Source organism: Podarcis liolepis, assembly GCF_965112155.1.
Source record: "Podarcis liolepis genome assembly, chromosome: 14".
Taxonomy (NCBI): Eukaryota; Metazoa; Chordata; class Lepidosauria; order Squamata; family Lacertidae; genus Podarcis; species Podarcis liolepis.
The window spans coordinates 52,107,262-52,135,093 of NC_139569.1; the positions used below are offsets into that span (position 1 = coordinate 52,107,262).

The window sequence follows — 27,832 nt, forward strand, 5'->3', positions numbered from 1 at the left end:
GCGACTGGAGCAGCTTCAGGCGACTCCTGCTCTCTCTCACGTCCGAGTCTAACCCCGACACCACACCGGGCTGACCAGGGATGGAACTAGCAATGGTGGCTCTAGGGGCAGGCAGATGGTCAGGTCCCCACAATTCAGCCCCCCTCCAAACCCCACCTGGTCTATCTGAAGCAAGTCTCAGGTGTTTGAGGGCATCAACCCGCATACAGACAGCTGTGATCTGGCTGACATAGTGTGCTTGGACTTTCAATAAGCTTTCACTGATGAGTAAGATTAGCAGTAATCATGGAATAAGAGGAGAGGTCCTCTTGCGGATCAGGAATTGGTTAAGAAGCTAGAAGCAGGAATAGTTTGTCAGATATTGGAATGGAGAGAGCGTTGGGGTGAGCAGTGAGGTGGCCAAGTTTCAATACTAAAATGTTCAGGTTGAAACAAAAAGATATTGTGAAGAACTCCAAAATGATCTATCCAAACGGAGTGAAAAGGCAGTAAAATGGTGATGTGATTCAATCTAAACCAGTGTCAAGTGATAACATATTGGGGCAAAACCCCTCAACTTCATAGGATCTGAACTGACAGCAACTGACAGGAATGAGCCCTTAGGGTCATAGTGGACATCTGAAGATGTTGACCTGGTGTGCAGCAGCTGTGAGAAAGGCAAATTCCATGCTATCACAGGAAAGGAACAGAAAATGCAACTGCTGATGTAATGCTATTACACAAGTTGATTGTACGGTTACATTTGGATATTGTAGAGCTGGCAAACTTGGTTCAGAAAAGGGCAGTGAAAATGATCAAGTGGGACATTTTTGTTCAGAGAAAAGACAAGAAAGAGGTAACATAATAGAAGTTTATAAAATTATGCCTGGCAGGTAGAATAGGGATGGAGAAAAGTTTTTCTACCTCCCATAGCGCTACAACTTTGGTACCTACTTATCTACTCGCGATGGTATGCTTTTGAACTGCTAGGCTGGCAGGAGTTGGGACAAAGCCACAGGAGCTCACCCCATTGTGTGGATTTGAATTGCTGACCTTAGGATCATCAAGCTCAAGAGGCTTGATGGTTTTGATGACTTGGAAAGCTGTCAGCAGACGAACACCAGAGATGAGCGCTGTACCCCATAGTCAAATTTGACTAGACTTAACTGTCCAGGGGTCCTTTACCTTTACCTACAACTTGTGGACTTTCAATTAAGTTGAATGTTGAAAGATTCAGGACTGATAAAAGATAGTACTTTTTCATGTAGTGCACATTTAAACTATGGAACTACCTCCCAGAAAAGGCAGTGATGGTCACCAACTTGGAAAGGCCTGGACCAATTCATGGAGGAGAGGTCTATCCATGGTTGGTAGCAGCGATGGCTGTGCTCTGCCTCCAAAACTGAAGGAAGCAATGCTTCTGAGTACTCCTTGCTGGAAACTACAGGAGGGGAAGCAGTTCTTGTGCTCAGGTCCTCCTTGTTGTTTCCCACAGGCATCTGGTCAGCTACTGGGAGAAGAGGATGCTGGACTAGATAATAGAATTGTAGAGTTGGAAGGGACTCCAAAGGTCATCTAGTCCAACCTCCTGCAGTGCAGGAATCTCAACTAAATCCAGCAGATTCTTCCGATGTCCTTAAATAACGCAATGGCATCTTCTGCAGATGCTGCTGAAGCCCAGCTCCCCCATCTCTGAGTATTGGCCACGGAGGCCAGGGCCTGCTAGGAATCCAGCAACATCTGGCGGGTCACATGTTTCCCAGCCCTTGCCATAGGGGTGGAGCAAGGCAGGCGCCTCATGCAATCCACACCTCCAGCTTCCATGTGAATGTTGCTAAAAGGGTGGCCAGGAGGTGTCGCCTCACTCCCTTTGTGACTTAGCTGGTTGCACCTGACATTTGGCCGCAGGAGCAATGCCTCAACCTCTTCCACATGCGCTACATCAGGAAGATTCTGGGCATCACATGGCAGGACAGAACTACAAAGAAAGATGTGCTGTTCCACGCTCACATTACCAGCATGCTTGCACTTCTGTCTCAGAGACATATATGCTGAGTTGGTCATGTCCGCAGAATGGAAGACGGCAGGATCCTCAAGGACCCGCTCTGGAAGGGAAGATGGCTTCAGGCAAAGATGTCTGCCAACATGACAAGAGGGCAGGCAGCATTAACCCTGTCATGTGGGAATCCCTGGCAGCACCTGGAGCCAGACATGGTGTGTATCCACAGCAGTGACCACAGGAGGAATGACCACTGAGAGGAGTGTAGAGAGAAGAAATTCCCCGGTGCATCTGCAGCGGCACAAGCGGATACCTTCACCTGCCCCAGCGGCAACAAAACATGTCTCTCCTGTATTGGTCTCTACAGTCAAAGCTGGTGCTGTAACCTTCCAAGTTTGTCTTCACTGCCGAAAGTGCACTCCTCCTTTATCTCCTGAGACAGATGGATGCCAACAACAATAATTTATTAAGTTTAATGGCCTCTTTCTCTTGCAGCGGACAACAAAACTGCTAGCATATTTTCCAAGCTAAGCAGGGTGCAGCACGCTTTTCAATTAGATGGGAGACTGGCACGTGTCAGGATTCCTGCATTGCAGGGGGTTGGACTAGATGACCCTCGGGGTCCCCTCCAACTCTACGAGTCTATGATTCTCGGGGCGCCCCTGAGAGTCCCCGTGAAGGCCGACGTCTTTAAAGGCGGCGGGTAGCCCTCCAAGTGGCTGACGGACTCCAACTCCCATCAGCCTCAGCCAAGCGCTGCCGGTGCTGAGGGCTGATGGGAGTTGGAGTCCGGGAAAGTCTCGAGAGAAAGGAGGAAGCGGGAGGGCGGGGCCTTGTCCGGAAGCCCTGCGGTTGCTATGGCGACTGCCGGGTGGCTTCCGGCCGAAGGGGAGCGGGAGGAGGCGTCCGTCGCCCGGAGGGGTTTGGGCGCCGCCGCCGCCGCCGCGGGAGGAGGAGGAGGAGCCCGTTGCCATGGTGCCCAGCAAGTGCCGGCCGGCCGTCGCCGGGGCCCGACCGGGACACGCCGTCTCGGTAAGCGGGGGGGCGGGGGGGGGGCGCCTCTCTCTCCAGAGTCCGCTCTGAGGAGACACAAAGGGAGAGGCAGAGCCGCGCCTGCAGTGGGGGGGGGGCGGGGGCGGGGCGGGGCGTTCGCCTCACGGGCCCTCCTGCGTTTGTGTATTTAACGCTTTTGAATCCATATATTTAATATTCATCCACATATAACGTTTTCTCATCCTTATTTATATGGATGCAAAAACAAGTAAGGTGCTGGAAAAAGGCAGGATATAAATAGAATAATAATAATAATGCAAATGAATGTAATAATAAATACACATACATCTGTATTTATTGTTATTATGTGTGCACTAGTGGCCAAAATTGTGGAAACCTTTTGGGAAAAGTGTATTTCCGAGGTTTGATAGCTTATAACACCACTTATTTTTGGAGTAATACCATAAAATTATATATCAATGGAAAGATAATTTAATGAAGAATGTAATGCAATAACTTTTATGAAGGATTATTTATTACAACAGCAGTCATAAAAAAGAAATGTGAAACACGTAGAACAAATGAGATATACAAAAATTTTCACCATGTCAGTTAATATTTAGTTTGGGTAACCTTTAGCTTTGATTACGGCCTTACAATGCCTTCCCATGCAGTGAATCAAGTTTTTTAGTTCTGCAGCTGTAATAATGTTAAACCAAGATTGAATTATTGCCTGTATTAATTGGGTTTTATTGCTGGGTTGGTTCTGACTAACAAGTTTCTTTAGTCGGCTCCATAGATTTTCAGTTGGGTTAAGGTCTGGGCCATGTATTTCTGGGAATTTACATTCCCATTAATGATGCAAATTCTGCCCACACCTTTTGCTGTCATACAGCCCCAGATCATAACGCTAACTGAGTGTTTCACGGTAGATGTAATGCAAGTAGGATGTAAATCTTCTCCAATTCTTCTCCTCACGTATTTCATGCCATCACTACCAAGCAAGGAGATTTGGGTCTCATCACTCCAAATAACACTGTCCCATTGGTCCGCTGTCCAGTTAACAAGCCCATTTCATCTTCTGAATCTTTGAGAGATAACGATGACCTTTTCCTTGGAATTCTAGCATTTAGACAATATTCCTGCAGTCTGTGTTGAACAGTCCTTGCACTCATGTCATCTTGTATACACCCAGATGATTTTCTTCTGTCACGTAGGCACAGTCTCTCATTTCTTCTATCATCACTTGCTGCTGTGCACCTTTTCCTGCCTTTACCAGTCTGATTTTGTAGTGGCTGAGTCTCCTGATACCTCTTCAAAAAATTAGAAATGCCACCTTTGGTTAAGTTTCCACCAATTTTTCTTCTGATTTCTTCATAACTGTAGCCTTGTTCACTTAGTAGTACTATTTCACATCGCTTTCTGGGTGACCAGTCAACTCTTTGTGCCATTTCTTTAATTTTATTATGTTTTACAAGCTCACTAAATGAAAGAACACAAAAGAATCAACCAACTGAAAATGTCCTCCTCTCATCTCCAGTACATAGCATCAGTAGCTGAATCCTACTGTGACATTGATTGAATCGTTGCCAAAACAAGATGATACCTGATTGGCTCTCTCAACACTCCTGCTCATTGGCTATATTCAAATGAAGGAAAGCTACTGTATATCAACCTAAGCAAGTTGTGCTTCCTTTTTTCTGGTTACTTGGCTATAACTTTTGATAGAATACAGAAAATTGAACAAACTTTGTTGCATTACATTCTTCATTAAATTATCTTTGCATTGATTATATCATTTTATGGTATTACTCCAAAAATATGTGGTGTTATGAGCCATCAAACCTTGGAAATACACTTTTTCCAAAAGGTTTCCACAATTTTGACCACTAGTGTATGTTATCACCTTCATCTGTAATTATTACTGTATTATTATTATTAGTATATCCCACCTTTTTTCCTAATAGGGACTCAAGCCAGCTTACAACTAAAATAGAAACGTATTTTTAAAAAATCATTAAAAACAATTAAACAGCAAAATTCATATAGTGACCACATACAGATCATTATTTATGTTCCAATTTTTATTTCCATTGCATTTAAATTCATATATATCTATATGAGGTTTTAATCTTTCTTTAGCATACATTGGAATGTTTGTTATATGACATGTGGTCAAAAACTGGTCACTGGATGTGGTGGCAGATTCATTAGCGATCTTCCATCTCTTATTTCAGATTATTAGATTATAGAGTGTCTCTGATTTTCTAGCATTCTTCACCTTCTGTTATTTAAATTATATATTCCTGAAAGTTATTAATACCTCTTCAATTTCCAGGCCAACAATTATGGGCTTCAGCTGGTTCTCCAGAGTACATCAGCAGCAGAAAGAACCAAGCCTGTGAGACCTGATTTTTTATTATTGAAATACAGCTGTACACAGTTGTCCAGTGTATTTGGTGTTTTGTGTCATCAAATGATAGATTAGAATGCTTTCAATGAAATTTCCCATATGATTTGTAACTGTGCATATGATCTAATGTAGCCTTTGTCAATCTAGTGTCCTCCACTGGGCTCTCACTTGTGGGGTGCCTCAGGGTTCTGTCCTCTCCCCCATGCTTTTCAACATTTACATGCAGCCGCTGGGAGAGATCATCAGGAGGTTTGGGCTGGGTGTTCATCAGTATGCGGATGATACCCAGCTCTACCTCTCTTTTAAATCAGAACCAGTGAAGGCGGTGAAGGTCCTGCGTGAGTGTCTGGAGGTGGTTGGAGGATGGATGGCAGCTAACAGATTGAGGTTGAATCCTGACAAGACAGAAGTACTGTTTTTGGGGGACAGGAGGCGGGCAGGTGTGGAGGATTTCCTGGTCCTGAATGGGGTAACTGTACCCCTGAAGGACCAGGTGCACAGCCTGGGAGTCATTCTGGACTCACAGCTGTCCATGAAGGCACAGGTCAAATCTGTGTCCAGGGCAGCTGTTTACCAGCTCCATCTGGTACGTAGGCTGAGACCCTACCTGCCTGTGGACTGTCTCGCCAGAGTGGTGCATGCTCTGGTTATCTCCCGCTTGGACTATTGCAATGCACTCTACGTGGGGCTACCTTTGAAGGTGACTCGGAAACTACAACTAATCCAGAATGCGGCAGCTAAACTGGTGACTGGGGGCGGCCGCCGAGACCATATAACACCGGTCTTGAAAGACCTACATTGGCTCCCAGTACGTTTCCGAGCACAATTCAAAGTGTTGGTGCTGACCTTTAAAGCCCTAAACGGCCTCGGTCCAGTATACCTGAAGGAGCGTCTCCACTCCCATCATTCTGCCCGGACGCTGAGGTCCAGCGCCGAGGGCCTTCTGGCGGTTCCCTCATTGCGAGAAGCAAAGCTACAGGGAACCAGGCAGAGGGCCTTCTCGGTAGTGGCGCCCGCCCTGTGGAACGCCCTTCCAGCAGATGTCAAAACGATAAACAACTACCTGACATTCAGAAGACATCTTAAGGCAGCCCTGTTCAGGGAAGCTTTTAACGTGTGATGTTTTACTGTATTTTTGGTTTTTATGGAAGCCGCCCAGAGTGGCTGGGGAGGCCCAGCCAGATGGGCGGGGTATAAATAATAAATTATTATTATTATTATTATTATTATTACTCCAGATGTTTTGGACTACAACAATCATTAGCCCCAGCAAGTTTGGCAGTAGTGATTGGAGCTGATGAGTACTGTAGTCCAAAACATCTGGAGGGCTCCAGGTTGACAATGGCTGATCAAATGTTTGATGTTTTATTGTGTTTTATATATTTTGTTGTCACCCTGTGAGTTACCCTGAGTGGCTGGGGCAGACCAGTCAGATGGGCAGCATATAAATATAATAATAGTAATAGTAATAGTGATCCAGGACACGAAAACACACATATCTACCGTATTTTTCGCCCTATACAACGCACCGTCCCATAAGGCGCACCTAGTTTTTTTGGGGGGGAAATAACGGGAAAAAAAATTATTTCCCCCCCAGGCGCGGGGCTGGGGCGGGGGAAGCCTGAGCTTCCCCAGCCCCCAGAACAGGCAACTCTCCGCAAGCCGTGGGAGCCCGGTGCCGGGCTCCCGCGCCTTGCGGAGAGCTGCGCGAAGCCTGGGTGTGCTGAGCTCAGCGCACCCAGCCTTCGGCATGCAGGCAACTCTCCGCAAGCCGTGGGAGCCTGGCGCGGGCTCCCACGGCTTACGGAGATCTGCGCGAAGCCTGGAGAGCGAGAGGGGTCGGTGCGCACCGACCCCTCTCGCTCTCCAGGCTTCAGCGAAAGCCTGCATTTGCCCCATAGGACACACACACATTTCCTCTTCCTGTTTGGAGGGCGAAAAGTGCGTCCTATGAGGCGAAAAATACGGTATATACGCTGTATCACTGGTGAGAATAGCCAGCAGCACTTCACTTGGCTACTGATTTTTATTGCCTTGGTAGGTGATCCAGGCAGGGCACATTGCTGCCAACTCCTTTTTCAATTTCTTTACTAGCACCACTTGGTTGTCTTTTAAATGTATACTGTATCTATGAGTGCACAGCCTCATATTAACCGTGTGCTCCAGTAAATCACTCCTTTCTTTCAGTTACCTATCTGGGAACAGCTTAATAGATATTATGAAGATATCCTGTCTGCATGTCTTTAAAAAGAAGCATTTTTTTCTTAAGAGAAAGAAAAAGTATAAAACATTCAAACGCAATGCACTAGTGGTCTATCTGAGCAGCATAGCAGCATGAGGCATAGCATTAAAGCAGCTTATTAATATACAGTGGGCCTACAGCTTATGTGGGGGTTCGATTCTAGGGGTCTGTGCTGAATTGCAAAATTGCTCAAATTCAGGAAACCCTGGAACTGCCCCCCACTCACCCCAAGATGGAGAGCTGCTCACTGGGCTCTGGGAAGGTGGCACAAGGGCAGCATCCCAGAACCCTTGCGTCTCCTTCCCAAAGCCCAGTAGGTGAGGTGCCACCTTGCTTCCCAGCCTCTGGGAAGGAGGTGCAAGGGTTCTGGGAGCTTCCCAGGGCCCTGCCATGATCTCCCCAAAGCATGGTAAGCAAGGGAAATCCTCTGGGTGTACATGTGTGTCTGTGGAAATAAATAAACGAAGAGACTCTGCTCTCTGTTGCTTATTTATTCCCTCCAGATAATGTTGCGATTGCCCATGTAAAGTGAGTGAAAATTGCAGATTTACTGTACATCTACTTCTCTGTCCCAAACTGTAAGGGAATCCCACATGCACAGTGAGGCATTGACTGCCCCCTGTTGTGAATATTATGAAATGTGATACTGACATAGAAGTGTACATTGGTATTCTACATCATACACATGGTTGGTTATAGGTGTGGTGAGGGGAAGGGGTACAATTTCATAGAACTATGGATAGGACAATAGGAAGCTGCCTTATACTGAAACAGATTGGTCCATTTATATTGTCTTTGTGTGTATTGTCTACATCAGGCACGTCCAACGGGTAGATCGTGATCTACCGGTAGATCACTGGACGTCTGTGGTAGATCATTGGTAGATCAGTGGCTCCCCACAAAGAAGCTCAACAAGTTTGGGTCGCCTGAAAAAAGCTCAACATTCTTGACCTGAACCCCTAAAAAACTGGGCTTTCCTCCTCCCTAAGAAAAGTTCAACAACTTTGACCTGAACCCCCCAAAAGGGGGTAGACCACTGCCAGTTTTTAACTCTATGAGTAGTCTCTTGGGAGTTGGCCACCCCTGGTCTACATAGACCACCACCAGCGGCTCTCCAGGATCTCATTCAGGGGACTTTTCCACCCCTACCTGGGTTGAACCTGGGGCATTTTGCCTGCAAAGCTCTACCACTGAGTTATGGCCCTTCCACATATGGAAGTAGTTCTCTGTATCCAGTTTCCTGTGCCTGGACTGAACTTCCCAACCACACCAACGTATCATTGGGCTGTTATATGAAATTTCCAGTCTACATCTGAAACCAAGGTCACAGTGCAGTCCTATCTATACCTGTATGTTCAGAAGTACGGTAGGTCCTACTGAGTTAAGTGGAACTTATTTCCAGAAAAATGTGTGTATGATTGCAGCCTTATTGCAGTCCCAATACATGCAGATCCGCGTTTTTCTTACTTTCTCATTTGTTTGCATTGACATATAATGGTTTGTTGTAATAATTTCTGTTGCAGCTTGAGTTCAGATTACACAAAGAGCAGCCGTATCTTCATAACAGATTCTTGCAGCATGATCTTGAAAAGAACTATTCAGGAAAACAAGGTAACATTGTGAGACTGACTCCTCTTTCTTAAAGTTTGCATGCCAACCATGAAAAGAATAAATGTTTTTACAGCTGTAGCATATTTTCATTATTTGTAATTTAATTTCTCACTGTTTCTTGAAATAGGTAGCAAAGCTGTCTGCAGGCAAACCATAGATTTTTTTCTAGTTTAGGACCACTTTGAGATCCACACGGCAGATACAGTTACTGTGAATTTACTGCTGTTGCATTGATGTTGCCTGCAGCAAACACATAAAAGGGTGGCTAACACACCCAGTGGGGATGTGTTGGGGAGCCCCAGTCCAAACAGGTTCTTAAAACTTTTGCATGGGTTTCCAAAGTCACAGATCATCCACATTTGACATGCATGTTCTAGGAAATACTGGTGTTTTATTATTTTGGTGTTGTGTTAAGCGTTTGTATATACTTTTTACATATGTATGCCGCTTTGAGTCACTGGATGTAGTAAGCAGTGAATAACTGTAATAATAATAATGATCTGCTCGATGAGGGGGATAGGAGATTATTATTCTAGCTCTGCCCCTGACTGCAGTCTCTGTTTCTTTCCATGAGTTGGAGGGGTAACTTCCATACTGTGGAGCCTTTTCTATGCATGTAGAAGTTGAGTCTATAACACATGGAGGGAGACTGTGGTCATAGCAAGTATGATAGTTTGTGAAATTCTCACGTATAGCTGATAAATTATAGCATACCTGCTGATTTCAAAGGGACTTCATCCCAAGTTAGTGTGCCAAGGAGTGCAAAGGACTGCAACTGTAGTTCTGTATTTTGATGAGCAGCACTGTCATAACCCTTATATATATATATTTTCCCCCCAGCCGATGGAAGATTAAGTCCTTTATCACGCAGTAAAAAGTTGTATGTCCCTGTAGCACCAAATTTTGCAGATATTCCCAGCATGGAGGTGAAATATGGTGCAGGCTCTCTGGCAACATTTGGAGATTCCTCCTTTCCTAACCCTTCAAAATACAGACTTCAACAGGGCTGTCATAATGCTAGTCCAAATATTTCAGGTAAGTGATGAGCACTGATGTGGTGGATAAAGCAGGCCTCCAAACATTTGGCGTCTGTTGAAAGACAGGTAAAGGAGGACATGATATAGGTGAGCATGATGCGGCCGATATGGAGAAACAGAAATTTTTCTATGTTTCATAGAACTAGAACCCAGTAGGGGCATCCAGTGAAAGTGAATGGTGGTAAATTCAGGCTGGACAGAAGGAATTTTGCTATTGCAAGACGTTGTGAGGGTGACCAACTTGGATGGCATTAAGGGGGGATTAGACAAATACATGGATGGTAAGGCTGTCATTGGTAACTAGCCACGATACCTGTGTACTACCTTCATTATCTGAGGCAGTAACTAATATGTACAACTATTAGTTGTATCCCACTACCTTTGGATCTTCTGATAAATTGAATGAATGAATGAATGAATGAATGAATAATACAATTATTATTGCTAGGTTTCATGCTGGGTATGAAGCTGGGTTGAACGTTGGGCACCTGTGCAAAGATCTCAGCCCTGTTCTGTGCCTCTGCTCCTCTTCGCATAACGGGCACTGCATCTTCCTTTCCACCTTTCTCATATCTTCCAATGCTTGTTTATTCCAGTTCATATAATATTTATATTCATCAGTATTATATTTAATTATTATAGTTAAGTAATATATTTAAGTCTTCCATGGATCTCCTCACCCCAGTCATGCTTTATCCTTAGAACAATCCCATGATTCAGGTTAGACTGATAAATTGTGATTGGTCGGTAAGATTCATGACAGAGCAGGGATTTGAACCTGCAGCTCCCCAGTCTGACACTCTTAATCTGGCCTTCCCTAACTTGTAGTCTGAAACATTAAGAAGGCACAAACTCCCATTAGCCCAGGCATAGGCAAACTTGGCCCTCCAGATGTGTTGGGACTACAACTCCCACTGTCCCTAGCTAACAGGACCAGTGGTCAGGGATGGTGGGAATTGTAGTCTGAAAACATCTGGATGGTTGAGTTTGTCTATGCTTGCATTAGCCCCAGCCAGTGTCACCAGTGACCAGGGATAATGGAAACTATAGTGCAAAACATCCTAAGGTTGGGGAAGGCTATGGAGTCATTCCATGCTGGTTCACATTATCATCATCATCATCATCATCAATGTTTTTATGTAATGTTATACTGGAAACACAACCCCACATATCATAAATGGAACATACATACCCTCACAGTTATTAATTTCATGGTTGCTTTGGCCAGTGCCTATAAGCCTTCAAATGCCTGCGGAGTGAGACAGACAGATGCGACTCACCAGGGAGGGTATTCCACAGATGGAACCACCACCAAGAAGGCCCTGTCATGGGTCCATGTGAGCTGGGCAGCAGTTAGAAGCAGAACTACCAACAGGGCCTACTTGCTGATTGTAGCTATACACTTAGATGCATAGTTTGCCCTGCCCAACAAGAGGAATAATATTTCCACAATAACCCTGACTTCTTTTTCCTGTATAGTCATGGCTAATTTGGACCTTATAAGCATAGATGTGAAATTAGAATATACATACTTTCCTTCCATGTGCCATGTGTCACTTACAAGCATTTCCCAACAAAACTGCTTCCGACTGGCGCACAAGGAGCACATCCCCTTCCTTAACTCTGGCATTGCAACCTTGGCATCAAGTCTCTCAAGTTTGTTGCTAGATCTAGTTAGGCATGTGCATCATTGGACAGTAAAATGGTAATATGTGGTTTTTTTAAAAGTTAAATTCCTTTAAATGTTTATTTTTCTATTAGATAATATCACTTATGGGAACACTGCTTTTCCCCTAGTGCACCGAACTGCAGAAGAGAAAATGCAGCATTCTGACAGGCTGACCCTTGAAAGGTAAAAATAGAATTGGTGGGTGATGCTTTTCACAGTAATGTACATGTTTACATAGAAGGAGTTATGATATCACACATACTCATAGGATTTCAGCCTTAGGCCACAGCCATAATCCCATTTACCTGGGAGTAAGCCCCATTTGAATTCAGTGGTACTTATTTCTGACTAGAATAGAATTGCACTGTTAGTCTGTCTAGGAAAATCATGAGCAGTGGCTAGTATTAAGAACTTCGGTGGTTTTATTCCTATGTACATAAAAAGGTAAGGCTGCACAACCCCCATAGGAGGATTTGTAGTGCCATATCACAATCCTGGATTTCCATGAAGTCGGGGTGGTGGAGGGAAACAAAAGAGAAGGAAGGTTGCACAACAGCAGTGGACATGGCATGGGAGTGAGAAGGGAGAAACATCGAGGGGTGGGGAAAAGTGGTGGTTAAAATAACAGCAAAAGGTTGAATAAAGCAGGGATGGAGAAAGCTGATAGAAAAATCATGGATGTAAACAACAGCGGAAGTTTGAATAAAGTACTATGGAATATTTGAGGGCAAAATGTCCCCTCAGAACTGGAGTTTACCTGTTTAGGAAATCAGGTCCTTTGCATTGCCACTTCCCCCTGGTTTTCTGGTTTTCTCTTTTAATGGGTACTCATGGCTACAGTGCATGCTCTGTCCTCATTGCAATCTTTTTGACTTCCTGATATTTTTGTGGTTTTGAAAACCTTGGACTTTCCCTATGCTGATACCTCTACCTTTTTTCTCACTGCTTCAGTCATGCCAACACTTTGCTTGAGTTTGCTATTAGAAGTGATTCCCTGTGTTTGTTGTCACCTGTACTAAACATTTCTTAAAACCTTCCCCCTCCTAGGCAAAAGCTGACTGTTTGCCCAATTATTGATGGAGAAGATCACCTTCGTCTGCTGAGCTTCCAGCATAACTGCATAACACGGATCCAGAATATCTCTAATTTGCAGCATCTTGTTTTCTTAGATCTGTATGATAATCAGATAGAGGAAATCAGCGGCCTTACCACACTAAGGTCCCTCCGTGTCCTTTTGTTAGGAAATAACAGGTAAAAAAGGGAGGGGACCTTGACATACTCAAAAAAACACTTTTCTAGTGTTCTCTGTGAAACTTGCATAGGCTGTGTTCACTGTAATGTCAAATAAGTCCCCCTACAGTTGGCAGGGACGGAATGCAACATAATCTACTTCTTATTGCTTGGGAATCACGACTTACCTAGGTGTCTGCTTGCAAAGTCAAAGCCAGCCCTGACTAATTGGGACATGTGACAATACAGAGGTGACTGTGGTATCAAAATAAGGTACAGAATTTGTGGATATGAGAAAAAGCATAGCAGTTTTGCCAATTTGCTCCCCAAGCAAGAACACAATCTGGGGTGAATGCAGACTGTAGATTTTGAAATCTCCATAGGTGTACCTTGAAACGAACCCTCAAAAGTCATTACCTCAGCTGCTAAAATATTATGGTATGTTCTTCCAACTTCTCAGAAGCATACAGAGCCCAGGGCAAGTGGGAACGTGGGCTGCCAGTGGGAAGGAGTGTAGAAGCAAATGGCGTAGACAGAATTGGTCGGCTATTAGACAAAGACCATTAATGTTGGGCCAAATTATGTAATTATACGCACACAGGCATGCTTTGCCCAAATTCAGTGCGTGACCTGTGCTATCAAAAGTCTTGGCTACTTCTACAGTACAATGAAGTGTAAACTGACAGCATGGGTGAAACTGAACCTATAAATTAGGTCTCTTTGCAGATGACCTAATGGTGTCAACACCAGACCCCATAAACACAGCAACCTCCCTAATCAGAGAGCTCATTACATTTGCAATGGTGTCGGGCCTACAGGTGAATTTTGCAAAATTGGAAGCTATGTGCTTCAGCACCCCTCCTCACATCCAAAAAGAACTCGCTAACACAGGCATAGTCAAACTTGGCCCTCCAGATGTTTTGGGACTACAACTCCCATCATCCCTAGCTAACAGGACTCGTGGTCAGGGATGATGGGAGTTGTAGTCCCAAAACACCTGGAGAGCCGAGTTTCCTATGCCTGCGCTAACGTCGCCAAGGTAAAATTTTGCCCCACCAAGTTCAGATACCTAGGGGGTACAAATAACCAGAAACCTCAATAAATTATAGCTCCACAACTACAACCCCTTGTGACAACAAATTAGCAAAGACCTAAAGAGATGGAACAACATGAACTTCACTCTCTCGGACAAAATAGCCATGATAAAAACGATCACCCTCCCAAAACTAACCTACCTATTCCAAATCCTCCCAACCTGGATTCCCCCAGCCCCCAACTCCGTAAATGGCCCCAAATACCTGCGCCTCCCCTCCTCAGAAGGACGATGGGAAATCCCCAACATAGAAGCATATTATATTGCCAACCAAGTACGTCACATAATCCCATATATACTAGAAGATGAGACAAAACAATGAATACACCTGGAGATGGACACAATTGAAAATACCTGTACCACAGCATACCCATTCCTCCCAAACGGAGGAAAATTCCCACAACACTAAACAGGTGCACACAGACCATGCTTAAAGCATGGAAAGGTAAACTGTCCCCAGCCCCAGCCCCACTAATTCCCTTGGCACACCACCCATTATTTCATCACACAGCACAAAACCTCCAGATAAAAACCTGGCAAACCAAAGGCTTATATCGCCTAACAGACTATAAAAATAACAAACCCTTATCAACACAAGAAATACAAGACAAACTAGAAGACGCCCAAATGCCCTGGCTAACACACCGCCAATTACATGCCCTCTTAAACAATCCAGTAGTGAAATCAGCAGCAACTAGGCCCCTGACAACCTTCGAAAACCACTTCCTAACAAGAAAGGGAAACGGCAAAGGGATGGTATCCACAATATACAAAATACTACTCCAAAATCCCACAAACCCCCTAGACGTAATCAAAAAACAATGGGAAGATGACATAGGCTATGAGATTAACCCCACTCAGTGGACCAGAATTTGGTCTAAACCTCCCTTTAAATCCATATCAACGAAAAGGAAAGAACTCACTCTGAAACTCGCCTACAGGTGGTACCTAACACCGAGGAAATTAGCACTAATACACCCAGGAACCTCATCAAAATGCTGGAGAGGGTGCACCTCCACTGGCACATACCTCCACATGTGGTGGAATGCCCCCAAATCCAACTATTCTGGACAACAGCCATACGAGTAATAGGTAAAATAACCAAGCAAGTATTAGAAATCACCCCAGAATTGGCCCTACTAAATGTCTTCCAAGACAATAATTCCCACTCACATCACAAAGAACTCATCACCCACCTACTCTCAGCAGCCAGAAACATCATAACCAGACACTGGAGAAACCTGTCAGGAGTAAGCATGGACCAATGGTACCAAGTAGTATGGGAAACAGCCTTACTAGAAAAAATAACCAATAAACTGAAACTGACACGGGGACAAATAGAAGAAGACGCCTTCACCCCGGTGTGGCTCCCTTTTATCACATATACAGCTCAACAAGACAATGACAAGAATCCACCAATAGCATATGAATCAATATGGCTAACCTGATCCAAAACCACCCAGCCACCCCACTCACACATGGAGTTCACCACAGCCAATCACAAACAACCACACCCTAGGCCAACCCCAACCTCTCTCACCACCAAAGGAACACAAGTGAATAGTAAAGAGAACCTGCACAAGCGATGCTGACACAAAACCCCGCACATACAAGTTACAGGGAACCAGGCAGAGGGCCTTCTCGGTAGTGGCACCTGCCCTGTCTAACACCCTCCCACCAGATGTCAAAGAGAAAAATAACTACCAAACTGTTATAAGACATCTGAAGGCAGCCCTGTTTAGGGAAGCTTTTAATGTTTAAAAGTTATTGTATTTTAGTGTTCTGTTGGAAGCTGCCCAGAATGGCTGGAGAAACCCAGCCAGATGGGCGGGATATAAATAATAAATTATTATTATTATTATTATTATTATTATTATTATTATTATTATTACCTGCACAAGCGACGCTGACACAAAACCCTGCACATACATTAAGTAAAATAGAAACCTTGCCTCCTGACCCCAACCCCCTTTACCGTTCCCCCCCACCTCTTTCCCACTTTTCTTACTAATGTAACACTAATGTCTCAACAAATGAAACTGATCTATAGAAAATGTAACTTGGAAAAAGAGATATTGCACATACTTTTTACATTTTTTTAAAAAATGGTGAAATCAACATCATGCATATTTCAAGACCCTAATAAGCTTTGCATATTTTCCCAGTTGATGGCAGAAATGTACATATTGGCTTTGAATAATAAAAAATAATAAGAATAAGATTATTATTATTAATATCCCTCTGGGTGGCATACAGAATACAGTGGTACTTTGGTTTACAAACGTAATCCGTTCTGGAAGTCTGTTCTTAAACCAAAGCCATTCTTAAACTGAGGCACGCTTTCCCTAAAGAGGCCTCCCGCTGCTGGTGCCCTTCTACCATTCGGCTTCTGTTCGTAGACCGAGGTAAAGTTTACTAACTGGAACACTACTTCCGATTTTGCAGAATTCATATACCGAATAGTTCGTAAACAGGGCTGTTCTTAAACCGAGGTACCACTGTATATAAAAACATCATAAAACATCGAACAAGTAGAAAAACAGTATCTTATACCAGCTTGCACTCTGCTAGAGAGCAAGCCAAACTATACATGATAAAGACTCCGTACTATCTGAGAATATCAGGGCTGGGATAGTCTAGGAGCAGGAGCTAACCTCAGAAAGAGTCCCAACTTTGCCCTGCCAGCTTTTCCCTGTCTTGTGTGAGGGGAGCCTGAGGAAATCGTCCTCCTTCTGTGAGGCTCCCTCCCCCCAGCAGTGCAGAAGGGCACACCACCTCCCTAGGAGTGAGCAGCTCCTGCAAATCCCAACATTTTCCTCTGAGACTCTTTGCAAGCTTTACTCACCACTCCTGCTGGTCTCAACCGGGAACCGGGTGAGAGTGGAGGAGAAATGCAAGATCCTCTTCCACACACTCGAGATGCCTCAAACTTGGAGGGGAGGTTGTTCAGTTGCGGCTGTTAATGCAAGTCTGAATATGGGACAAACCACAAGTAACTATGAATTAAGTGGGGCTTTCTTCTTTATTTACTTCTAACCACCCTTGGATTGGAGGAAGGTGAGTTCCTGGTGCTAGTCAGGAACAGATTGCTAGGAGAGTCATAATTTCACTCTCCTTTATTGGAGTGCTTAATACTGCAAGAAGTCTCAGAAGCTGCTGTTTTCCCAAGTTTGCTGTTGCATCTTGTCCTGTATCCACCTTCTTGCTAAGCACTCCACTTCCAGAATCCATACAATTTCAAGCTGGTGTATGGAGGTCTTCCCTTTTTTTCTGCCTCTGTTCAGCATGTTGGCTTTACCATTTACCGTTTTTTTTGCGCCATAACACTCACTTTTTTCCTCCTAAAAAGTAAGGGGAAATGTCTGTGCGTGTTATGGAGGGAATGCCTACGGGTGGCATGCCTACGGATTTTCCTCCTCTAAAAACTACGTGCGTGTTATGGTCCGGTGCGTGTTATAGAGCGAAAAATACGGTACGTTAGCAGCAGGGGTAGATCTGTGGTTGAATCCCACTGTCCTTGCCTTCACATTGGGGACCTGTGTATGCTGGAGGTTCTGGGATGCACTGGCATTCTGCTTGGGATTAGATCCTCAGGTGGTTGGTTATGCTGGACCGAAGCCCATAGCAGATTAAAGCCTGGGCAGGGGTCAAATGGGAATAAATTTCCCCTCCTTGAAATAAAAATACTTCTTGAATGCTTGAATGTTTCAGAATAAGGAGAATATCAAACCTGGATAACCTTGTAAGCCTTGATGTCTTGGACCTTCATGGAAATCAGGTATAATGTGATAAATGCTTTTTCAGTTTGTACCATGGGGTACCTGTTGCTGGCTTTTTAGGTTTAGTGCTGCTTTGCATCTCCCCTTTGTTTTCATGAGACTTGCTAAATTGAAGGAACTTAACTTTGCATAGTTTTTCAGAATCTTACATTGAGTTAATTATGCCATCAGCCTGTGGAGTCTAGAGTATCATTCATTTCGTTAGGGCTGTCAGATGACTAGATAACCACCTGCTCCTTCACTATATTGAAGAGTTAAAGTGTTTGGGGGCTTTTTATTTCGAAAAACACATCCAGTGGGTTGGGGGAGCACACCTAATGTTTACAAAATCAGATACCATCTTATTAGGACGTCCATCCGGCCTTGTAGAATCTGGGCCTTTAGTGTGGTGGCACATTCTCCTTGAAGTATCTTTTCATTACTCTTCAGGTGCCATCTCTCTTTTCTGTGCCTATCAAAGACCCTCCCTTTTCAACAAGCCTTGTAAGGGGAAAATCTATCTAATCTGCGACTGTATTGGATTTGAAATTGTTCTGACATATAAAATTGGTTTGACATAGGGAATTTTTGTAATTACCTTTATTGATATTTTCACTGTGGAATCACTTCAAGTTATTTTTTGAGAAACGATTATTTAGTGGAATCAAATAAATGAAATAACTGATCTCTCCTGTAGGTGACATATTAATAATGTTATCATGTTGATTCATTATATTTGTACAGTTCTGTGCTTTTTAGCCAAGATTGTTGTGATCCACTAAATGAATCAGTTAAATCAGTCATTTTGGTTATTTGGTCTACAGACATTGAACATCAAACATATGTTATCAAGACAACCACAGCAGAGAAAAAATGCATATATGTGCACACAAATTGTGCCTTTTAAAATAATAAAGTGTGTGAACAGTCAGAAATAGTTTAAAATACATGAAATTTTGATTGACCACTTTTTCCATTTAGTAACTAACCTGGTTTTGATGGCTATGGTGAGGAACATGGCTATATTTTCTGTGACCTTATGATTAGAGTCTGCCATTAAAATTGCAACAGAACCCACCTGACTACCAAAAAGTGTTAGTCAGTTCATGTACAGGGCTGGCATCAAGGATCAGCAGAGTTGAGCACCTGCTAAGGGCCCATAGGAGGCTGATGGAGAAGAGTTCCCTCCTGGACCTGTTGCAACAAGCAGGCTCACTTGCTAAGGGACAGGGGGAAGGCGAAGCATGGAAGGTGTCTTGCTCAAGAGCCCTCCCCAGGAAGTATTGGGAGCAGCAGTGAACCCTGGGCCTGGCAGAAATGGCAGCCCACCAAAACATGCAAAACTGCCCATCAATTTATTCAAAACAATAGGGAAAGATTAGATTTCTCTTGTGTCATCATACAACAAGGCCGGCCAAAGAAGTTGATTTCTAGTAGGATCAGGGTAGACAGAAGAAGATCCCTCTTCACACAATACATAATTAATTTATGGAATTTGCTGTCTTAAACTGTATTGATGGTCACTGGCTTAGATAGCTTCAAAAGGGATTAACATTCATGGTGCTTTTTACTAAAAGGAATTCATGTGTACAGAGGGGAGTATCCTGAGTATTAGTTGTTGGGGAAGGATGAGGGAGAAGGATAAGCTGAGAAAATCATGCTTAATCTTGTGTGTGCTCAAACCGTACTGTAATATTTGAGCTCTGTTTCATCTAATGCTTTGTTTCTACTTTAGTTAACATAATTTTATAAAAACATCTATGTGTGTGTGTCTGTGTGTAGATCTATAGATAGTTTGTGTGTGTTTTAAAAAGGAAAGAAGGAAAGCTGTGATAGGAAGGAATTCCATTAACACTGACAGAAGAAGTTCATAAATAACATCTCTATGAATTCTTTATGAATCCCAGATTTCTGCTGATCTGATAAATGCTTCTGCTCTTTTGAAAGGAGGCACTGCAGGGACTCCTAGCAAGAAGCCATCTTTGGAGAGTTCCAGTCTTCATTCTTAGCCACTTGTTCCTGTTCTCCATTTCTGTGTGATGTCAGCTGTACTGCTTGCTAACCCTATTATTTCAGTTATTTGCTTCTTAAGTAGTTGGTGCTCTACAATTAACTTATCCTTTGCATGGTTACTTGGAAGTAAGTCCTACAGTGCTTAGTGGAGCTTACTCCCATGTAAGTGTGCATAGGGGTGTGACCATAAACATTTCACTTTTTCACCTCCATAAGATCCGGAGGCACAGTTCAGGCCTAGAAGAGAAGCTGCTTGTTTAATGGTGTCATTCTTAGAGGGGGAAAGAAGGGTTGGGCTCAACTGATACAATCCTCATTCTTCCTCATCTTCTCTTTTACAGATTGCTATCATAGAAAATCTCCACCATTTAAGTGACCTCAGAGTGCTGAATCTTGCCCGGAATTGCTTAACATACATTGAAAACCTGAACGGACTAGATTCACTGACGGAACTTAATCTTAGATATAATCAGATCAGAATTGTGGTAAGTGAACTGAATCCATTTGCTCTAGAAAAAAATGCTATAATTTGAATGAACTATATTGCTTTTGGAATTTTAAAACAAATTTGATTCAAAAAAATTCAGTTTCTTTTGGTGGATTTTTTGGGGGGTATCAATGTATATTGTCATGTATAGTCTTCAGTTGAAGAGAGAGCCTATGAATACATATTTTGCAGGAGATCTATAAAGTGATATACCTGTCAGGGAAGAGTTAGAAGTTCCCAGTTTATCAGAGGGAGAAAGCATTCCCCAAGGGGGGAAGGAGAGCAGTGAATCTAATAGAAGGGAGCAAGAGGAAGAAGAGGGAGGGACCGGCTGTTCCCAGGAAAGGCAAGGGTTCAGTTCTAGCTCAGATTGGGAGGAGGGGAGATCCAAGCCAGCTCTAGCCAGGAGGGTAGGAAAAAGAGTGGGAAAGCGAAGGGAAGGGCGCCTTCGCCATTTTGAGAGTGGCTGGCCACCAAGAAGCAGAGCTCAGAAGGTAGCTGAAATAAGTGACGCTGAGGAAGAATAGTTAAGAACCGTTTATAAGATTGTTTTGTTAATACGCAATAAAAAGTTTTATAAAAGAACAAGAAGCGTTTGTGTGGTGATCTGAAGAGGACAACGACCAGGCCTGACAATACCTAAGGGATGTTTGAATTGCTGCAAACCTTGGAATCTTAAAGTCATGGAAAGTCAGGGCAGACAGAAGGTGTCTGAACTGTATTGTTCTTGAGTAAGAAGAGGGAAAGCTGAAGGTTCTAGGCAAGGAAGAGAAGCAGAGGTTAGATATCCATACACCAAGGAAAGGAAGAGGTTTTGGGAAAGGAGGATTGCAGAAGAGCATGGCTCAGAGAAAAGGGGTGGTGGTCTGAGTTGGACAGCAGGGAAAGGCGAAAGAGAGAGAACCCCCCCCCCATAGTTAAAAATTGTTTAATTAGCCAAAGACCTGGGAGAAGAGGAATGTTTTCGCCTGGCGCCTAAAGATATATAGCAAAAGCTCCAGGCAAGCCTCCCTGGGGAGAGCATTCCACAAGTGGGGAGCCACCACAAAAAAGGCCTGTTCTTGTGTTGCCACCCTCTGTACCTCTCATGGAGGAGGCACATGAAGAAGGGTCTCAGATGATGATTGCAGGGTCTGGATTGGTTCATATGGAGAGATGTGGTCCATGAAGTCCATTTGAGTAGAAAATCAGCACATCAGAGAGGGACAAAATTGTCCAGGCCATTCATTGCTGTGATAGTTTTCTCCTTGCTGGCAGTTTTTGTTTTTCCTCTACACTAGTGTTCTAAGCTGGTCCTGAGGATCTTACAACATTAAGAATTTGGTATTAGAGTTTGCCCGTTTTCTTCTTCCCCTCTTTGACCCTTTTCCCTTTAATATCACAGCTTTTAAGATTATAAGCCTGAGGGCAAGAACTTTTTTTATTTGTAAGACACTCTGGGAGTTTATCCAGCTAGAGCAGGGGTCTGCAACCCGCGGCTCTCTTACATCTTTGCCGCGGCTCCGGGGCAGATACTAGCGAGGGGAGTAGGCGCATTGTGCGCCCCGACACTCCTCACTGTGGCGGGCACTGTACTGGCTGTGACGTCGTATGGGGGCGGTGCGTGCGTTAGTCACGCACTGTCCCGACGTCACCTTCCCGCCCGCTGTCAGATTGTGGCTCCGGAGATATATTTGTTTTAAATGTCGCAATGGTTTTGCGGCTCCCAGTTGTTGTTTTTTCTTTGGAAACGGGTCCAAGTGGCTCTTTTTGTCTTAAAGGTTGCAGACCCCTGAGCTAGAGAGTTGGGGGTATAAATAGATTGAAATTGCTGCATTGTCTGTTAGAATCTACCTTTTGTTACATTAGCCATCTAGACTGTGCGCTCAGGACAATTGTTTAAGAAGCAACTAATCCTTGTTATCTTGAGCATAGACCTTGTGGTGGTGAGAATGAAACATCTGCATGACAAAATGAGTCTTGCTTTTCACATTGTGTAGGGAAGGGGTTTTTGTGTGTTCCAGAAAATCAACAATCTTGCCAATCATGATGTGGGTGAGAAACACCATGCCATATCATGACCCACATATTTGTCCCGCTCCTGAAAGCCAAGGAGACCCCTTGGTTATTGTTTTTGTATGTTACTATGTTATACATTTTTGTGTTTTTATATTGTAAACTGCCCTGTGATCGTTGGATGAAGGGTGGTATAGAAACTTAATAAATCATCGTTATCATTATCAACATTATCTTGGTGTATTTTTATCCACTCATTGCAAGTTGGAGAGTTGCCTCACCCACTGAACTAATCAGTTTGGTGGTGGCAAAATAAACGTCTCTGACTCATGGAAGAATTGGATGGATTGTTAAAGTGATATTGTTGTTGTTGTTGTTGTTGTTAATAGTAATAATAATACAGTGGTACCTTGGGTTAAGTACTTAATTCATTCTGGAGGTCTGTTCTTAACCTGAAACTGTTCCTGACCTGAAGCACCACCTTAGCTAATGGGGCCTCCTGCTGCCGCCACGCCGCTGGAGCACGATTTCTGTTCTCATCCTGAAGCAAAGTTCTTAACCCGAGGTAATATTTCTGGGTTAGCAGAGTCTGTAACCTGAAGCGTCTGTAACCTGAAGTGTATGTAACCCGAGGTACCACTGTAATAAAATAATAATAATAATAATAATAATAATAATAATAATAATAATAATAATAATAATAATATAATATACCTTCCCTGTGTTCCCACAAAGGCTGTGCATTACAAACTGATAACCATTTTGTGAGTTCTGGAGTGCATTTCTGTGTTGTCTGTGGTGGGACTCCAACTCATTAACCTACTTGAGGAAGCAGGGAAATGTCTGCAGAGCACATTTCAGTATTGCTTGCTGCTGGTTGGAAAGCTGCATGCATGAGTTAGCACTTTGATGCTTTAGACCACAGCATGACTACAAAATTGGATTTTATTTTGCTTGCCGTTTCATCGTGGCCTGCTTTCCCCTGCAGCTGAAACCCTGAGTCAGCACCTCAGCTCCTTTTTTGAGAAGCCTGTTCAAAAAGAGGCCAGCATCTACTGCTGCTGCGTCTCCCCTCTCGTTTGCTCAACACTTTCTGTTGCAAGCAGTCCAGCTTATTTTCCAAGAGGATCTATGCACCACAGAGGGATGGAGCCGCGTGTTCGACAGCAGTTGGCACTGCAGCAAGGTTACAGTAAATTGCAGTAGGCATGTTTCATCCTCCCGAGAAGCAAGAGCCTGTAGAGCATGCTGTCCTTCAGATGCTGAATTTGGTGTTCTCTCTCTCTCTCGTTCTAGAAAGATGTGGATACTTTGCCCTGCCTCCAACGTCTCTTCCTCAGCTTTAACAATATATCTCGGTAAGCAGAAACTGCTGGTGGGCGGGGAGAGAATCCGTTTGCTCTCTCAGTGCCTCACTTATTACCACTATCTATTTAAAATTAAATATTTGCCAGTGGTTACTTTTGTCTGACTGGTAGACAAATGATACGGTATATGGAGAAAGAGAACAACTATGAACCCAAAATTTAGCAAAACCTTTAATCTTTTTTTCTAAGTGCACAGAGAAGAAATGTTTCTCTTCTGTTTTAAAATACGTCATTACCATACTTAAGTAGAAAGCCCGGATATTGATACTGCAGAGTCAATGTTAATCTGAATTAGTTTGTGAATCACTATTATTCTCATTATTTTAAAAATGCCCCAACTGGGTTTAGATTATACAGCCTGTTATATTTGCTCCAGACTGTCATGTAAACTGATGTCTCTTTAATTGAAGTTACAGGCTTCCATTTGTGCAGGTCATTGAGCATCCTTTTTTTAGTTACTAAGATGCAGCTTGTTCCTTTCTATGCTACTCTTCAACCTAGTTATGAAATAGGGAGTAAAACACCTTTTTTCTTAATAAGAGCTGCATTTTCTGAAACTTATTCTCCCCACCCCTCCCTTATTCTATTTTTATATAATTTGGGCTGCAGCATTTAATTAAGCCTGTTTCCAAAATTAGTGAATGTATTCTTTCCTGGATGCACTTCCCCCTTGATCACAATTTAGTATGTCTAACATCCTTTCTCAGAGGCAATTACGTGTTGCAGCGATTCCTCACTGCAGGATATTCAGCCTGGGATTGCGGCAATTACTCACACATTGGGAGGGTGGGGGAGGCAGGCAAGGGGTCTTAATTGCTCTCAGTGGAATTTAACCACGTGGAACTACTGCTGTTTGTTTTATTGTGCTTATGTTCTGGAGAAGTGGAATGGGGAAGTGAAAATGGTAACTCTTTTGTTTTGAAAGTGTTGCTTGTTGGCTGCAGTTTAAATTGTGGAAGGATATGTGTCACTTGCTGGGTAGAGTTTTCAGTACTTAGGAGTTTATGTATTGCAAGAGTGCTGAGAACCTAAACTTCACATTCAGTGCATATCCTTCCATAGATTGGATTTGGCAGCATTATTTAGACATGAACACAGCCATCTACCAATCTGCCCCACCCTCCTTTATGGTTTGGATTGTTTCACTTTGAATGATACATAAATCCTACCCTGATTTGACTTTTTTTTGGGGGGGGGGAGTGTTTGGCTGGGCTCAGCAGTTGAAAGACTGCAGAGGTATATTGCTCTGCCTTTAGGATGTAAACCCTGCAGTCAGTGAGAATGACTTTCTGCTCAGTGTAACTGAACATCATTTTTCCAGTGTCCCAGTTTCTCTCAAGCAAAGTTCCGCTGTGGTGGTGGTAGTTCTGTACTTGGGGAAGGGAGACTGTGAATTAGAAAAAAGAAAACTGCAATGTCTAGACTGGGGCTGAACTTAAATGGCCCTTTCCTGACTTTGCTAACTGTTTCTTGTGCTGTGAAGTTGGAGGGGTCATTCTCCTGTGATGTCACGCTGGACTCAGGAGGGTTTAGCTCTTCCAAATGCTCTAAGAGGGATGCAGTCACCTCACAGGAAACTGTTTCATCAGCTCTGTTCACGGAAGTAACCCAAGTTATGTTCTTGCTGTTTGCTTGCCATTCTGTTGTCACATGCAAAACTTACCGTATTTTCCGCTCTATAGGACGCACCCAACCATAGGACGCACCTTGTTTTAGAGGGGGAGAACAAGAAAAAAATATTCTCCCCCTCTCTGCTCAGCGCCCCTTCAGCGAAGCAACAGGAGAAACGGAACCCCTTCCATTTCTCCTCCCGCTTCGCTGAAGGGGCACTGTGCAGCTCTCCCTCTCTGCTGAAGCCAGGAGAGCAAGACTCTCTCGGCTTCAGCGAAAGGAACCCAAAGCCTCCGGAACGCAGCGGGAACTCGCGCTGCACTCCAAAGGCTTCAGGTGGCTATCCCTGAAGCCTGGAGAGCGAGAGGGGTCGGTGCGCACCGACCCCTCTCGCTCTCCAGGCTTCAGCAAAAGCAACGCAAAGCCTCCAGAGCGTGGAGGGAGTGCTCCCTCTGTGCTTCGGAGGTTTCGCGTTGCTATCGCTGAAGCCAAGGAGCCTGCATTCGCTCCATAGGACGCACACACATTTCCCCTTAATTTTTGGAGTGGAAAAAGTGTGTCCTATAGAGCGAAAAATACAGTACTTTCTAGGCGAATCATTTTTGAGATAGCCATGATGTTTATCACTCTTAGTGCTTAAATAAAAAGTGATGGTTCATTAATATTATGTTTTTCTTTAAAGCAGAAGCTTAAGTTCTTGACACTTCAAATAGAGATGTAATAATTGAGGGTGTGTGTATGAGGGAAGAGGAGTAGTACCTCTGGCCATGCTCCTTCTGGGTTAGTTTGTCCAGGTAAATGTGTACATCAGAAAGAGGGAATCTTCTTTCCAACAGAGGTCGTCCCCCCATCTTTCCTTCTCTTGTATTCCTTCAGGATTCCCCGTTGGTATTTCCCCCATTTATCTCTGTTTCTATCTCTCTGTATCTCTAGGCTTTCATGCATTATTTCTCCTCCTACTTGTGAGCCTATGTACCACAGGAGAGCAGCACCTGAAGTAGTGAAGGTTCCACCTCAGGCTGCACAATTGCTGTCACTTTTGCCATTGTTTTTGTGTATAAAGCAGTATTTTTAAAGCAGGGATTATGCACTAAGAATGGCAGCATTTTTAAAGATATGTTGCAGACATAGAATCATAGAATTATAGAATCCTAGAATCATAGAGTTGGAAGAGACCACAATGGCCATCGAGTCCAACCCCCTGCCAAGCAGGAAACACCATCAGAGCACTCCTGACATATGGTTGTCAAGCCTCTGCTTAAAGACCTCCAAAGAAGGAGATTCCACCACACTCCTTGGCAGCAAATTCCACTGTCAAACAGCTCTTACTGTCAGGAAGTTCTTCCTAATGTTTAGGTGGAATCTTCTTTCTTGTAGTTTGGATCCATTGCTCCGTGTCCGCTTCTCTGGAGCAGCAGAAAACCTGCTTAAGCTGAAACCCCAGGGAAGGCACAACCAGGGGTGACTGCCCTCTGCCCCAGCCTTGGGTACCTTGCGAGGGCAGCACCTGGTGAAGCCGGGGGAGGCCAGCCAGGCTGCTGCTCGAACAGTGTCAGAAGGGGAAAGGAAGTGCAGGTGAAAGAGGTAATCCCTACTGAGGCAGTAGAAAAAGAACAGAAAGTGAGCTGGGGGGCTCCTCCCCCATCAGCATGAAGAGGAAGGGGGGCAGAGGCAAGAGTGGGGTCACAGCCCTCTTTCCACTTATGGGGGGAAATCACGGGAAGGTCTAGGATTCCTCAGGGAAGATGTAGCAGGTGTTTAATACACTCAACCCTAGCTTTTAAGGTCAAGTGTATTCATTTATATTAGATTAATATTTTATTTCTCTGCAAAAGTTAATCTAGCACAACAGAGGAGAAAAAAGCATTTATATTTTGTGTAGCTGAGAGAGATCCAGAAAAGTTGCTTCTTCTAAAGAGCTATTGTATTTTTATGTTGTGAACCACCCTGAGATCAGCAGATGAAGGGCGGCATACAAATTTCAACAACAACAACAATTAATATAAATTATTGATAAAAGTAACTGAAGGTCATTTCTACTGTTACTTCTATCTATTTCATAAATTTTATACACTGATTGTAAAAACAACAACCCTCAAAGCGGTTTTCAAAAGAATAATAAAATAATCAGTAAAAAGAACTGACAATAATTTTAAAAGTTCAAGAAATTTAAAATCAACAATAAACTAAAAACAGATAGAAACCTATAACTAAAAACTGATGTGTGTTTTAAATACCTTATTTTTGTCTCTGCCAGCTGGCCATCTGTTTGGGGAAATTAGATAGAGGATTTGCACTGGAATTTGATGCCCGGGAGCAGTAAATAATGGACTTC

The 27,832-nt window shown here is 43.6% G+C and overlaps 1 protein-coding gene and 1 long non-coding RNA gene across 11 annotated transcripts in view; one reads left to right on the top strand and one right to left on the bottom strand.

Annotated features, from left to right (window-relative positions):
* Positions 1-27,832, bottom strand: part of LOC310693722 — a 155,552-nt gene that overhangs the window by 60,917 nt on the left and 66,803 nt on the right. The gene's annotated exons all lie outside the window — the stretch shown is intronic.
* Positions 2,824-27,832, top strand: part of LRRC49 (leucine rich repeat containing 49) — a 58,786-nt gene continuing 33,777 nt past the window's right edge. For 3 of the 10 annotated variants that reach the window (XM_083475749.1, XM_083475747.1, XM_083475748.1), the window contains exons 1-9: positions 2,853-3,010; positions 5,310-5,372; positions 9,150-9,237; positions 10,078-10,272; positions 12,036-12,126; positions 12,991-13,194; positions 17,978-18,044; positions 20,379-20,522; positions 23,816-23,877. In XM_083475749.1, the coding sequence (XP_083331875.1) occupies positions 2,951-3,010; positions 5,310-5,372; positions 9,150-9,237; positions 10,078-10,272; positions 12,036-12,126; positions 12,991-13,194; positions 17,978-18,044; positions 20,379-20,522; positions 23,816-23,877 (974 nt within the window). In that variant the 5' untranslated portion in view covers positions 2,853-2,950. The other 7 variants (XM_083475745.1, XM_083475743.1, XM_083475744.1 and 4 more) reach the window with 7 other exon arrangements.